Source organism: Ixodes scapularis, unplaced genomic scaffold (genome assembly GCF_016920785.2).
Source record: "Ixodes scapularis isolate PalLabHiFi unplaced genomic scaffold, ASM1692078v2 PGA_scaffold11__112_contigs__length_91849675, whole genome shotgun sequence".
NCBI lineage: Eukaryota > Metazoa > Arthropoda > Arachnida > Ixodida > Ixodidae > Ixodes > Ixodes scapularis.
This window is the reverse complement of record NW_024609837.1, coordinates 53,552,789-53,564,082: the sequence shown is the minus strand read 5'-3', so window position 1 is coordinate 53,564,082 and position 11,294 is coordinate 53,552,789. Positions and strand designations below refer to the sequence as shown.

Here is an 11,294-nt window from a genome sequence, read left to right as displayed (position 1 = left end):
CGGTGAGAACATTCCAGAAAAATACCGGCCTATCGTAAACTCGTTGACAGGACAAAATTTGGCCCTTGGTCGATGGTGCTCGCTCAAAAAAGCCGCAACATTGCACCCGGTTGGCGGCTGAGAAAGCTCTCGCCCAATACCAGGCCCCAGGGAAACTTACAGGGACGGTTCAATACCGTAGGATTGTGTCACAAACCCCGCTTGTTAGCGTATCAAGAAAACAGGGCAGAAGGACGACTTGCAGACGGCTGCCGTAGGGAGCAAATTTACGCTCTTGGCTCTTTACTATGGAAGCCTCCTCCTTAAAAATTTTGATGCACACAATGCACCAGCTTTGGCCACCTCCGTAAAAAATGTTGGCCGAATTCACCAAGAAACCAGTTCCGAGGGCCAACGATCCATTTGACTTTCGCGGTATATGTAAGTTTGACAGTTCTCCGCTATCAGGAATGGGTCGTGCAAAACAAGCAGCTTTCTGAGGGTTGCTTCCCTTCTTGTCCTGTGCTTCATCATTTAGGACGTTTTTCTCTATTGTGTGTTTGCACGGTTGCCGACTAATTTTTCGGACGCCTATTTTTCCGATATGTTTGGACGTCTTCGCCGAGCCGTCGTACGCATGATAGAGTTAATGTATAGCATTGACCGAAATTTAGGACGTCATAAAGCTTATTGCTCAATATTTCTGACATAATTTGCACAATTTTTTAGGTTTACAGGCACAACACAGCCGCCGCGATAGCGCAATCTGCAAGCTTAGTTGCCGCCATTTTGGTTGCTTTGATTTTGCCTCGTAGCCTCAACACAACGTCCTACGCAACAAACAAGCTAGGTGGAGGCTATAGTCGGGTTTTCCAATTCCGCTATTGGCAAGTCCAGCGAAATCGACGCCGCGTAGCGGCAATGCCGGGAAACTCAGGAGAGGAGGTCGTTTCGATTCTGTCGTCTGCTATCGCTGCTTGGTTCTTGTAGGCAGCATAGAAACAAATATTGTTTCTAGAAATTATTTTTATGCTTCCATCTGCCATCGAAAAATCGCTTTACTTTCATGTGCAACACAGATTTTTTCGCTGCAATGCAAACAATTTATGGCGGTCCGTGTGCTGAACAACGAAAACTATTTCTTTTCGTCCGCCATTTTGCCTGACCAGCATGTGCCCTATAGTTCACTGGAGTTGCGAATAGCCAACATGGCCACTGTCTGCCCATTCTTATGGTTCTTCCAGTTCTTCTCGTGGTCCGTGTTTTTTGAGTGCGACCACGAGAAGAGCAGCCGTATGCCTTCTTGTGGTCTTGGAGTGCGAAGGTTTTTTGCCAATAAGCTTGGTATTGTAGCGAGCTTGGTGGACTAAACATTGTTTCTAAATAGTGCCAAATGACACCAACTTCAACTGTGCTTTTTGTACAGAGCGCGACACTGTTAGCGCGAAAAAGCGATCGCCGGTTTTTTTAGTTTTTCTCTTTAAAACCAAAGGATCTCATCCAAGTTATTATTGCTACGGAAAGAGCTAATTTAGTTCTATAATGTAAGCGAAATATTTCGTGCTCGCTAATACTATTTAAAAGTAAAATGCGAAAATGCACCCATGTCGTTTTCGCGCTAACAGTGTCGCGATGTGTACCAACAAAGGCGCCGACAAAGCCAGCACCGGGATCAAACAGATGAACAAACAAGTTAAAAGTGAACAATATAAAGCGGAAGTTGCACGAAAACTAAACTTGACACCAAGCAAGTGAAAAGTGGCCAATACGCTGCAGAATATGCGCGGAAGTTTGATCATTTGGTTGAAATAGGTTTTTGTGACCACGTGATTATTCTAACAATTTCGGGGTCCCCTCCGAGTCCGAAAGATAGGTCGGCAACTGTACCTCATTCCCCGAAAAAATGCATCAATAGGAATCAAAGCTGACGAGCAGTCTCATTTTCCTTCAAGCAACACCGTTATGGTAAAATGGGGCCTACTCGCCAATTGGACCCTAGTCCGACGCCTAGAGTCCTTCAACGCATCGATTAAACGAGAGATCCACTGTGTGCCTGCACTCAACCTTGCTGCGACGACACTGAAACGCTGGTGCCGTTGCCCTTTCGTTGCCCTTTTGGGGCCGTTGCCCTTTTTAGAGCCCTCCTACCAGATACCCGCAGAAAACGGTGCGAATTCTGTGGATTTGCGAGTGTTTTCGTCTCAATTCAGACACTGTTTTGGGCTCGAATTTTCGATTTTGACCAAAACATGATGTTTCTCCCACCTGTTGAAGATGGCATGTTTCACTGCTCGCTATTTTCTCACTTCTCAAACTACAGCACAAGGGCTTTGCAGTGACACTCTCAAAAGAGATTTCATGGTGGTAAATGTATTAAAAGAAATCTTGTATTTTATAATCATTAAAAAAAAAAAAAAAGATGTCAAACTATCTTTTTGGGTTATTTTTGGCAAAGTTTGATGAATTTTTGAGACGAGACTTGTTTAAGATTCTTTAATTACCTTTAGATCAACAAATAGCTCAAAGTTAGCTCCTTTTATTATGCACAAATTCATTTTTATATATACAAAATGTGTGAGTGTAAAACGTTTAATGAAAAAAAAAAAGAGAGAAGTGGTCGCACTTGCGCGTGACTTCTTTCTCGGGACTTTCCCCTTAGAAAGCCCCCCTTCTAAATGTCCTGACTTAGGTTGCTCGACATCGTATAATCGAGCAGTGTCCGTAAGATTCCATCACTCTTTTATTAGGGGCGTGGTGCGATAGTGATCTATTATAAAATATAAAATATAGTACTAATATGTTGATAGGACTGAAAAGAAAGCATGAATCTTGTCATGGTTAACACCTGAGACAGAACCTTTTGAAATGTGCGTTTAAAACGGCAAGCTTTGTTGCGGAGTAAAATTAGTTTTATTCCGCATGAAAGGACGGTTACAATGCACAACTGACAAGATTCAAGCTTTAATTACAGTCATTCAAACAAAATACTATGTTTTATGAGTATATTTCCTGGTAAGCCACACTCATACCTTGGTACTAATAAAACATGAAAATTTTGTTTTTTTTAAGTTGGTTCCAAGTTTGATAGATTTTCTAAGCATTCAATAATTCAAATGTATACAAGATATTGTTATGTGCCTATAATACCGAATTTATATGCAATAAAAAGAGTTGAGCTAGAGCTTTCTGGTGATATTAAGGTCATTAAAATATTTTAAATTGCTCACATTGAAGAATTTGCCATACTTAGTCAAAAATAATCAGACAAGTAATTTTTTCATAAATAAAGTGGAATAAAATTTTGTTTGAGTGTCACAAAAGAGTTCTTGAGCAGTGGTTTAAGAAGTTAGCGAGCGGTCATCCATGTGATCTTTGACAACTGGGAGACACGTCAGTTCTTGCTTGGGCCACTTCAATGCTCAATAACTTGAATGTCTTCCAAGCTTAAGCTCTCTTTCATTTAAAAAATGTTTACGCCTTTTTTTTTTTTTAATAAAATGTTAATTTTAGGTTTATGCCCGAGTTAAGATGAAAAGACTGTCGGTATGTCCCATCTATCCAGTGACAGGAACCAAGGAATCTGAGCTTGAGCAACAGACGGAAACTCGCCTCATGCCCAGGTGATGCCTGGCTGTCAGCAGGCTGGGCCCTGCAAGTGAACCACCAAAAGTGAGGGCGGGAACCTCAATCACACTCCGCGCCCGTAAAATCGCTAATCTCTCGCGTGCATTTTTTTATCTCGGGGAAGGGGGGGGGGGAATACTTGTTGGCTTTGACAGACAGTTTATTTCACTTTTTGTCGATAGCCAAGGAGAGGTCAGCACACATTGTATTTTACGACAGGGGTTCTCAAACGTTTTGGTCTCACGGAACCCCAGGCAGCCTCAAAAACTGTCGCGGAACCCACCCCCATCCATATTTGCCGACCGAGAAGCAACAGATGCACATTTGTAGGCAATTTTGCTTGTGTTGCTTCCCATATATCCCCACCATATCAGTCGCGATGTCAGTACAAAGCGAGATGAAGGCGCTTTGCATGGTCCTGCCGCGCAGCCTGCGGCATGGGGGAGGGGGGGGTTGCAATTTGGGTGTTCGCGGAACCTAGTGCCACTAAATAAGCTACGCTTCAGAGTAACGACACTTGGCCATATTGTGTCTTAAAATCATGGTTGCCAGTTATCTGAAGCTTTATCTGAAATCACAGGAAACGCCTTTCCGCCCTCCACAAATGTTTAAACAGTTCGTAACAGAGCAAAGCAATATTGCGTGACCTTCTTAACAACGAATCTAAATCTGAGGAAGTCGCACTTTTGAATCATGACGATCGGCAGCTGCGTCTGCTCTGCATACGAGCCAAAATGGCGGCGCCCACAACAATGCCGGGGAACGGAGTGCCGATACTCTAAGCGGAGCTCATTTAGTGACTCTAGCGGAACCCATGAGACCAGCTCGTGGAACCCAGTGTTTCCCGGAACCCAGTTCGAGAACCCCTGTTCTACGAAATACTTGTACTCAAAGAGTGAACCAACTGTATAAAATGGTCAACTACATATGTTAGTGCACATATGACCTGCATTAAACATGCCTCTATCTCTTGATCCACATCCTAAAATCAAAGCATCTGTGAAATTGCTCACTACTCAAAACCTCTCAAAAACAAATAAATACATTTTCTTTTCTTTTCTCAGGGGCAGCATATTTTGTGATCCAGCCATTGTATTCTTTCTTGGGGTTTAAGGAGGGGGACATTACCTAAAAATTGATCTTTTCTTTTTTAAAGTCACTTTTTTAGCGAGTAGTTTCATCAGCTAGTCGATCACCCGACAGACGTCGTCAGAAAGTTTTGCTCCCATAACTAATGTATTTTTTTCAAGGATAAATTATTTCTACCATGCCGGCACCATCTACAGTGAAGCTTTTTGAACTTTCAAGCATGCTTATCTCGGTTTGACAATTTTCCCTCAAAACTCAGTTCAGGAAAACTATAATTTAATAGTGATTTGATACGTGGCGCTAGTTTTTATTTGTGGGAGAGTGTCGCACCGAAAGGCACCTACACGAGGCCCCTAAGCACACATGAACTTTCTGACTAAAACCGAGAGGCCGAATGACCCCGTTCAACGCCCCCCAGAACCCAGGTTTGTACCCCTCACTTGTAATTGTTTTCTTATTAGGCGAAAGCCTTACTCATTCTATTACGCGAAAAGCCTTCGGCGTTGTCCCCGAAAAATGGTCATAAAACTATGTCTTCAAGCACGCATTATAAATAAAGCACAGCCACGCAAATGCTTTGTCATGGAAACCGTTGAGAAACCGGCAAGGTTCGCAGCGTCTACGCAGCGGGGAAGCGTGATGTCACCACCGGAGTGCCGTGTGCAAAAGTGCTTCATGTTGTCATTACCTCCTTCACTTTGTCCTGTCCTTCAGCGCTTCTATCCAGTCAAGAAACAACTAACCCAACCGAAACGTTTTGTTGCGAAAGACTACGAATACATTGTAAGAATATGCTACATGTAGGAATGCTTTCGCATTCCTACGCGTAAGCAGTCTTAAACGTCTTCGGCGAGTTCCTTTTTTTCACTCAGTGTCAGTTTCCGAGCATATTTTCCTTTCACTGTTTCGTTCAGCTTTCATGCAGCCCAACATTCTTTTCCTTTTACGTATTTTGTTGCCACTGTTTGTGCGTTTTCACGGATAAAGGACTTGCGAATGCATCAATACTTTTGTTGTAACTTTTCTTTACTTTCGGAATCCGCACCTGTGTAAGCAGGACCTCTTCCTTCTGCTTGATATGTTTTTAGGATGTTGAGAGTCAGATTAATTTCTTTCTTTTTTGAAGAATGTTTTTTTCCCAAACAACGCCTCTGTCTTATTCCTCAGTCCTCGCAGAGAGTTCGTCCATCAGGACCTATTGCCCAGTCGGCGGTCCTATCAAAATGTAAATGTGTTTCCATAGGAACTGGGTCTTTTTTTTTCTTTCTTTAATTACATATACTATCTTGAACCTCTGACAGATGCTCCAATTTCCCAAAGAATGCAACTCCAAACTTACTCTCTGCACTTTCATGCTCTTTTGGTATGTTGCAGTATCTTTAACCTAAAGCACGCAAAAAAAAAAAAAAACGAAGGAAACGTTGGTTTTGCATCGTTTTATTCCGTTGAAATTCGCGCTATTTCCGCAATTCACCTCCACAGCTGCCCGACCGGGGTATCATACTACCGTAAAATCCCGCTGAAGCGCCCACTCAAAATTTGGAGAATGTTACGAAACCTAGGGATGGGCGCTTCACCAAAAGAACCGGACATCATCGTTACTGTTTCTGAACGACTGCTTTCCTCGGGGAGTAACCCTTTGAAGGATCCATTTACTAACTTTAAACTTTGCGCGGCAACCTCTTCTACAGCGTTGAATTCCCTACACTCACCTCGACGTCCTCTGCTCAGCCAGCTCCAGCCCTGTCAGACGCTCCTGCAGTTCCCGGATGGTTCGCTGCTGCTCGCGCACCTTCGACTCCAGTCCGACACGCGCCTCCTTCTCCGCCATGTAGTCCGTCCGGAAGAGGTCAACCTTACGGCAAAGGTTCGCACGGGTAGGCGTCAAATATGCAAAAGCCACACGGATCCATTCCGCCAGGGCAAATGGCACTTGCAAAAAACTTCAGCAACGATGCCGACAAAGAAGCAACTGTTCCCAAAGAGACTCCCAAAGAAGAAAAAGCGTAAACATCCAGACCGACGGACTTCTGGAATTAAAGCTCGTTCGCACGCCACCGCAACTAATGTCTCGTTGCTCTTTGTCGATTTCACGAGAGTCAAATTACCACGACAACAAACTTTTCATGTGTTGGGAATGGCTGTCGGCGCGTATGGCTAACAAACGGTCGCACTTGTTTCACGCATGTTTCCGATTTGCTCTACCTTTGAAACGTCGCCGAGCTGTGCGCTCAGTCTGCCGAGCCTCCGTACGAGCACGTCCGGCCGTTGACACTACGAGGTTTCTCTGAAGTTTCTACGGGGTTTCTCGGAGCCAGCGCAAGAGCGTTAGAACACAAGTGACGACTAACGGTCACACGCAAACAACCACGAGAACAAGAAATTGAGCTGCTGGACGCCACAACATGTGCAAAGAACGGCAGGTAGAGATGCGCCTGCACGACGCCACGCGCACACCGATGGCACAGCCGTTGCTGCACGGTCCACGGAAGATACAATATATACCACACCCGCCTCCTTATAGACTTCCGAGATATTGGCCGGCAACGACGCGACGCCGGTAAGACCTCGCTGGGATCCAGGGAGCAGAAACGAGAAGGCGGTAAACGACCGAATGGCAACTGACCTGTGCCTGGAGGGGGGGCATGAGCTCGAGCTCCTGCCGGAGGCGCGTCCGCTCGTCCCTGAGCCCAGTAAGCTGGCGTTCGCGCTCGGCCAGCGCCACCAGCTTGTCTTGGACCTCCTTGCGGGCCTCTTCCAGCTGCCTGCGCAGTGCCCCGGGCCTGGCCTCCACTTGCACAAAGGTGTGCTGCGAGGGGCGCCACCGCTGCAGACGCGCGACAACAACACACGCCGAGCACCCCCACCAAATAAACCGATCTCAGCAGCCAGTTTGACTACACCACTGCTGCCGCAATGCATCGAGGGAACTTTAATCTTTCTGCACGTGCGACAATCTTGCTGGAGCTCTGCACGTGCAGGTCACGAGACGGCACAAGCCCTGTCGCGCAGCACTTTTTTAGACTATTCCACACCATCTTGCATAGAAAGGTTGCAGTAATGCCGGATGCGTGAAGACATGGAGGGACCGCGACTTCTTCTCTCCCCAATGAACTTTGCGAGCGTTCTTTTGAACTTGGTGTATGCACCAGTCTTGAGAAGGTTCATATTTATTTTAATTATTGTTTTTTTTATTCTCGGTGAGTTTAATATAAAGACATCGACCTATACTCGTGGTAGACTTATATTAAAATAAATACGGTATCTATATTTATGAACCGTAGCCTCAGAAAGTACAATGCCTACATGGGGATAATGAGGAAATGACAGATTTGACATACAACTAATCCCAGAGATGCCCATCTATACCTAATCATCGACATTTATAAATCTTCCCGCTATGTGCAAATATCCTTTCTTAAACCCAGAATTAAAAAAAAAAAAAAGAAAAATTGATATTTGTAGGATGATTGCAGGTTGTCACGACATCTCTGTCTAACATATACTCTCGCATGACAGCCAGTTTAATATTGAAAATTTCACTGTAGGGTGTAGATATCAAACACTCAAAAAATTTTCGTTTCTCTTTTAAATAAACCAGGTACGCAAGTGCATCATCATCCCACTCTCAAAAGTGTGCTTTTCTCCTGAGCGTGCGACTGCAATATTTGTACAGAACGCGACACTGTTAGCACAAACAAGCGATCGCCAGTTTTCTGTGTTTTTCTGGTAGAACCGAAAAGTTGTCATCAAGGATATTATTGTTATAGAAAGAGCTCATTTAAGGCTATAATTAAGGAATAGAAGTGTGTGCCCACTAATACTCTTTCCTAATAAAATGCGAAAAGGCGCCAATGTCGTGTTCGCGCTAACAGTGTAGCGATGCATACTTTTCGAAGTGATGATTGCAACGAGTTAGGCTTACTGAGCGTGCTTCTTGCCGAGCACCGGTGCACCGCAGAAAAGCAACACCCTCAAAAGATTTTTATTTCGAAACAAATACGAAGTGAATAGTGGATCTGTGCAAATACATTCGAACTGAAGCGAACAATTTTGAAACGAAGAGAATATTTTTCATAAAGCTGATACTTTGTGATCACCACTACGAAATCAGACAAAATGGCTTTTACTATAGATCTTGAATGATACAACCTGGAAAAAAAAAAAAAGGTTGGCTACAGGAGACTTCCTCAATGAGCTTTTCCAGGTCATCAGGAGAACAACGGACAACAGATTTAATGTGGACTTGTTGCTCGTAAATTCGCTGACACCTTGGGACCATAGAAGCATGCTTGCAAGATTCAAAATCAATTAATACCTAAAAATAAAAGTACCAAAATTACGTAAAGTTAGAGGGAAAATAACCAATATATATATGTGAGCTAAAACTTGATGCAAATCTGTCGCAGTATTCAGATATTACCAGTCAGCTCCATTTAGAAAAACCCTCATCATTGCTATGATACAAAAAATTAGAGGTTTACAAATCCCTGTAATGCGAATTAGAGCGCAGCTCTTGAGGAGGAGGAGGGAAGGGTACAGAGGGGAACTTAACAGAAAATCGTGGGACAATTTCCCGGTAAATTATCCCGCTAAATTTAGCGAGGAAATTTCCCCACTAAATTTGGTGGAAAAATTTCCCCGCTAAGATTAGCAGGAAAATTTCACCGCTGAATTTAGCGAGAAAAATTAGCAGAGGAATTTTCCCCTAAATTTAGCGGAAAACAATTAGCGCTAAATTTGGCGAAAGAATTTCCCTGCTACATTTAGCGAAAACATTTCCCACTATATTTAGCGAAAATATTTTCCCGCTATATTTAGCGAGAAAATATTCCACTAAATTTAACGGGGAAATTTCTCGCTAAATGTAGCGAGAAAATTTCCCTGCTATATTTAAAGGAAATATTTCCCACCAAATTTAGGTGCCATGTGATGCCACCCTAGTGATGCCACTTGTGACATCAGTCATGACCCTTGTGACGTCACACGTGACCCTCGTGAAGTCACACGTGACGTCACTCGTGACTGACACGGGGGCCACGGGTCATTATAGAAAACGACCCATAATGCAACGTGCAGTTACGCCGACGGCGACGCCACTCAAGCCGAAAACTGGTGCCTAAAAGCTGCGCTCTAAAAAGCCAGTCTCCTTTTGAAAGTTTCACATACAATTACCACATCAACAACTGTGCCTCCATGCCAGAACAATCACGCTGCGCCTGGCGCATCAAGCTTCACTGCTTTGCACCTACGCGCTCGCAAAAAGCTTCGCCGCTTCGACTGGCATGCTCAAGTCAAGCTTCATCGCTTTACACCGGCGCATTGCGGTGTGAAGCCTCTTAATCTTTTTTGGAGGGATTCGACCTTTCGCAGATTTATTTTCAAACTTCGAAATGCTACGAAAATATTCAATGTAGCTGAGTAGCCCTATTTGAATCGAAGTAAGAAGCAAACATGGCATTATTTACTTGAAAGCACTAAATATCAGTGCTTTCAAACATAATCTGATTACTTTCTAACGAATGTACTACAATGATTACAAAATTGCTCCAAAAAAGTACTCGATCACGAGTAATTCAATTACTCGCCACGGGTAATTGCGGAGAGACGAGAAGAACTGCCGACTCACCTCGCCACTCTCGTTGGAGCTCTCAAACTCCTGCCAAGTCCTGAGTAGTTCCGCGTAGTCCGTCTTGGCCTTTTCGTGCCTCTGCTCGGCCTTGAGCAACGCCTGCCTGCAATGCCACGTACCGACTCGCGTCACCTAGTGTCCCGGAAGTTCCAATATCCGAAGTTCTACGCAATGGCAATAACGCGGGTTCGTATGGCCGCAGACCCGGAAACGGCATTTCTACTCGTCACCGCGTGCTCTTGGGCGTCGTACCTTAAATACCGAGGTTCGAGAACAGAAAAAAGGGACATGCAATACTGCAGGTTCGCAATCGATTAGATAGAACGGTAGAAGAGTGACCGGTGAAAAATACTTCGTCTGTCCTTCGCTTACTATATCTGATATGTTTCGAAGACAGGGGTGGACACTCGCTGCGACACGGGCGCACGCTTCGCATTTTACGGTAGACGGGAAACGGTGCACACAAACCTAAACGCCACATTTAGTGTCGCAAGCGGATATTACCCATTTCCCGCACCATTTTCAAGCAGATATTACCCATTTCCCGCACTATTTTAGACCGGATATTACCCATTTCCCCGCACTATTTTCTAGGAAAACTGAAGGCAACTAAAGGACTTCGCCACGTTTTATGACTGCAGGCAGAATCAGCAAGCAACACGTTTTGCCAAGAAACACTCGGCCATATGTCCTTTTCAAAAAAAGAAAAAGAGACAGGCGCTTTGAAAAACTAGAGTCTGCGTCGGCCTCTTTTTCGCTTGTAGAAAGATTCCACGCGAATCGCTTGACTGAGGCCACAGAGAAAAGACCGTTCTCTGCCGACAGAGAGCCGCCGGGGCCATGGGTGCAGCTGAGCTAAGGCGCTTCTCGAAGCTACACTCGCTACGTCCCACTTGACCACACCTCCTGCACCGGCTGCACCACATACACACCGCTCTCGACCGACGAGCTCAGCCCCAGGCAACGCGTT

General features: G+C 44.6%; 1 protein-coding gene across 1 annotated transcript in view; it reads right to left on the bottom strand.

Annotated features, from left to right (window-relative positions):
- Positions 1-11,294, bottom strand: part of LOC120839968 (NF-kappa-B essential modulator-like) — a 31,056-nt gene that overhangs the window by 2,822 nt on the left and 16,940 nt on the right. The window contains exons 9-12 of the mRNA XM_040500911.2: positions 10,322-10,427; positions 7,319-7,501; positions 6,405-6,547; positions 3,589-3,628 (exon numbers count right to left, since the gene is read on the bottom strand). Of these exons, the coding sequence (XP_040356845.1) occupies positions 3,589-3,628; positions 6,405-6,547; positions 7,319-7,501; positions 10,322-10,427 (472 nt within the window). The remainder of the gene's footprint in view (positions 1-3,588; positions 3,629-6,404; positions 6,548-7,318; positions 7,502-10,321; positions 10,428-11,294) is intronic.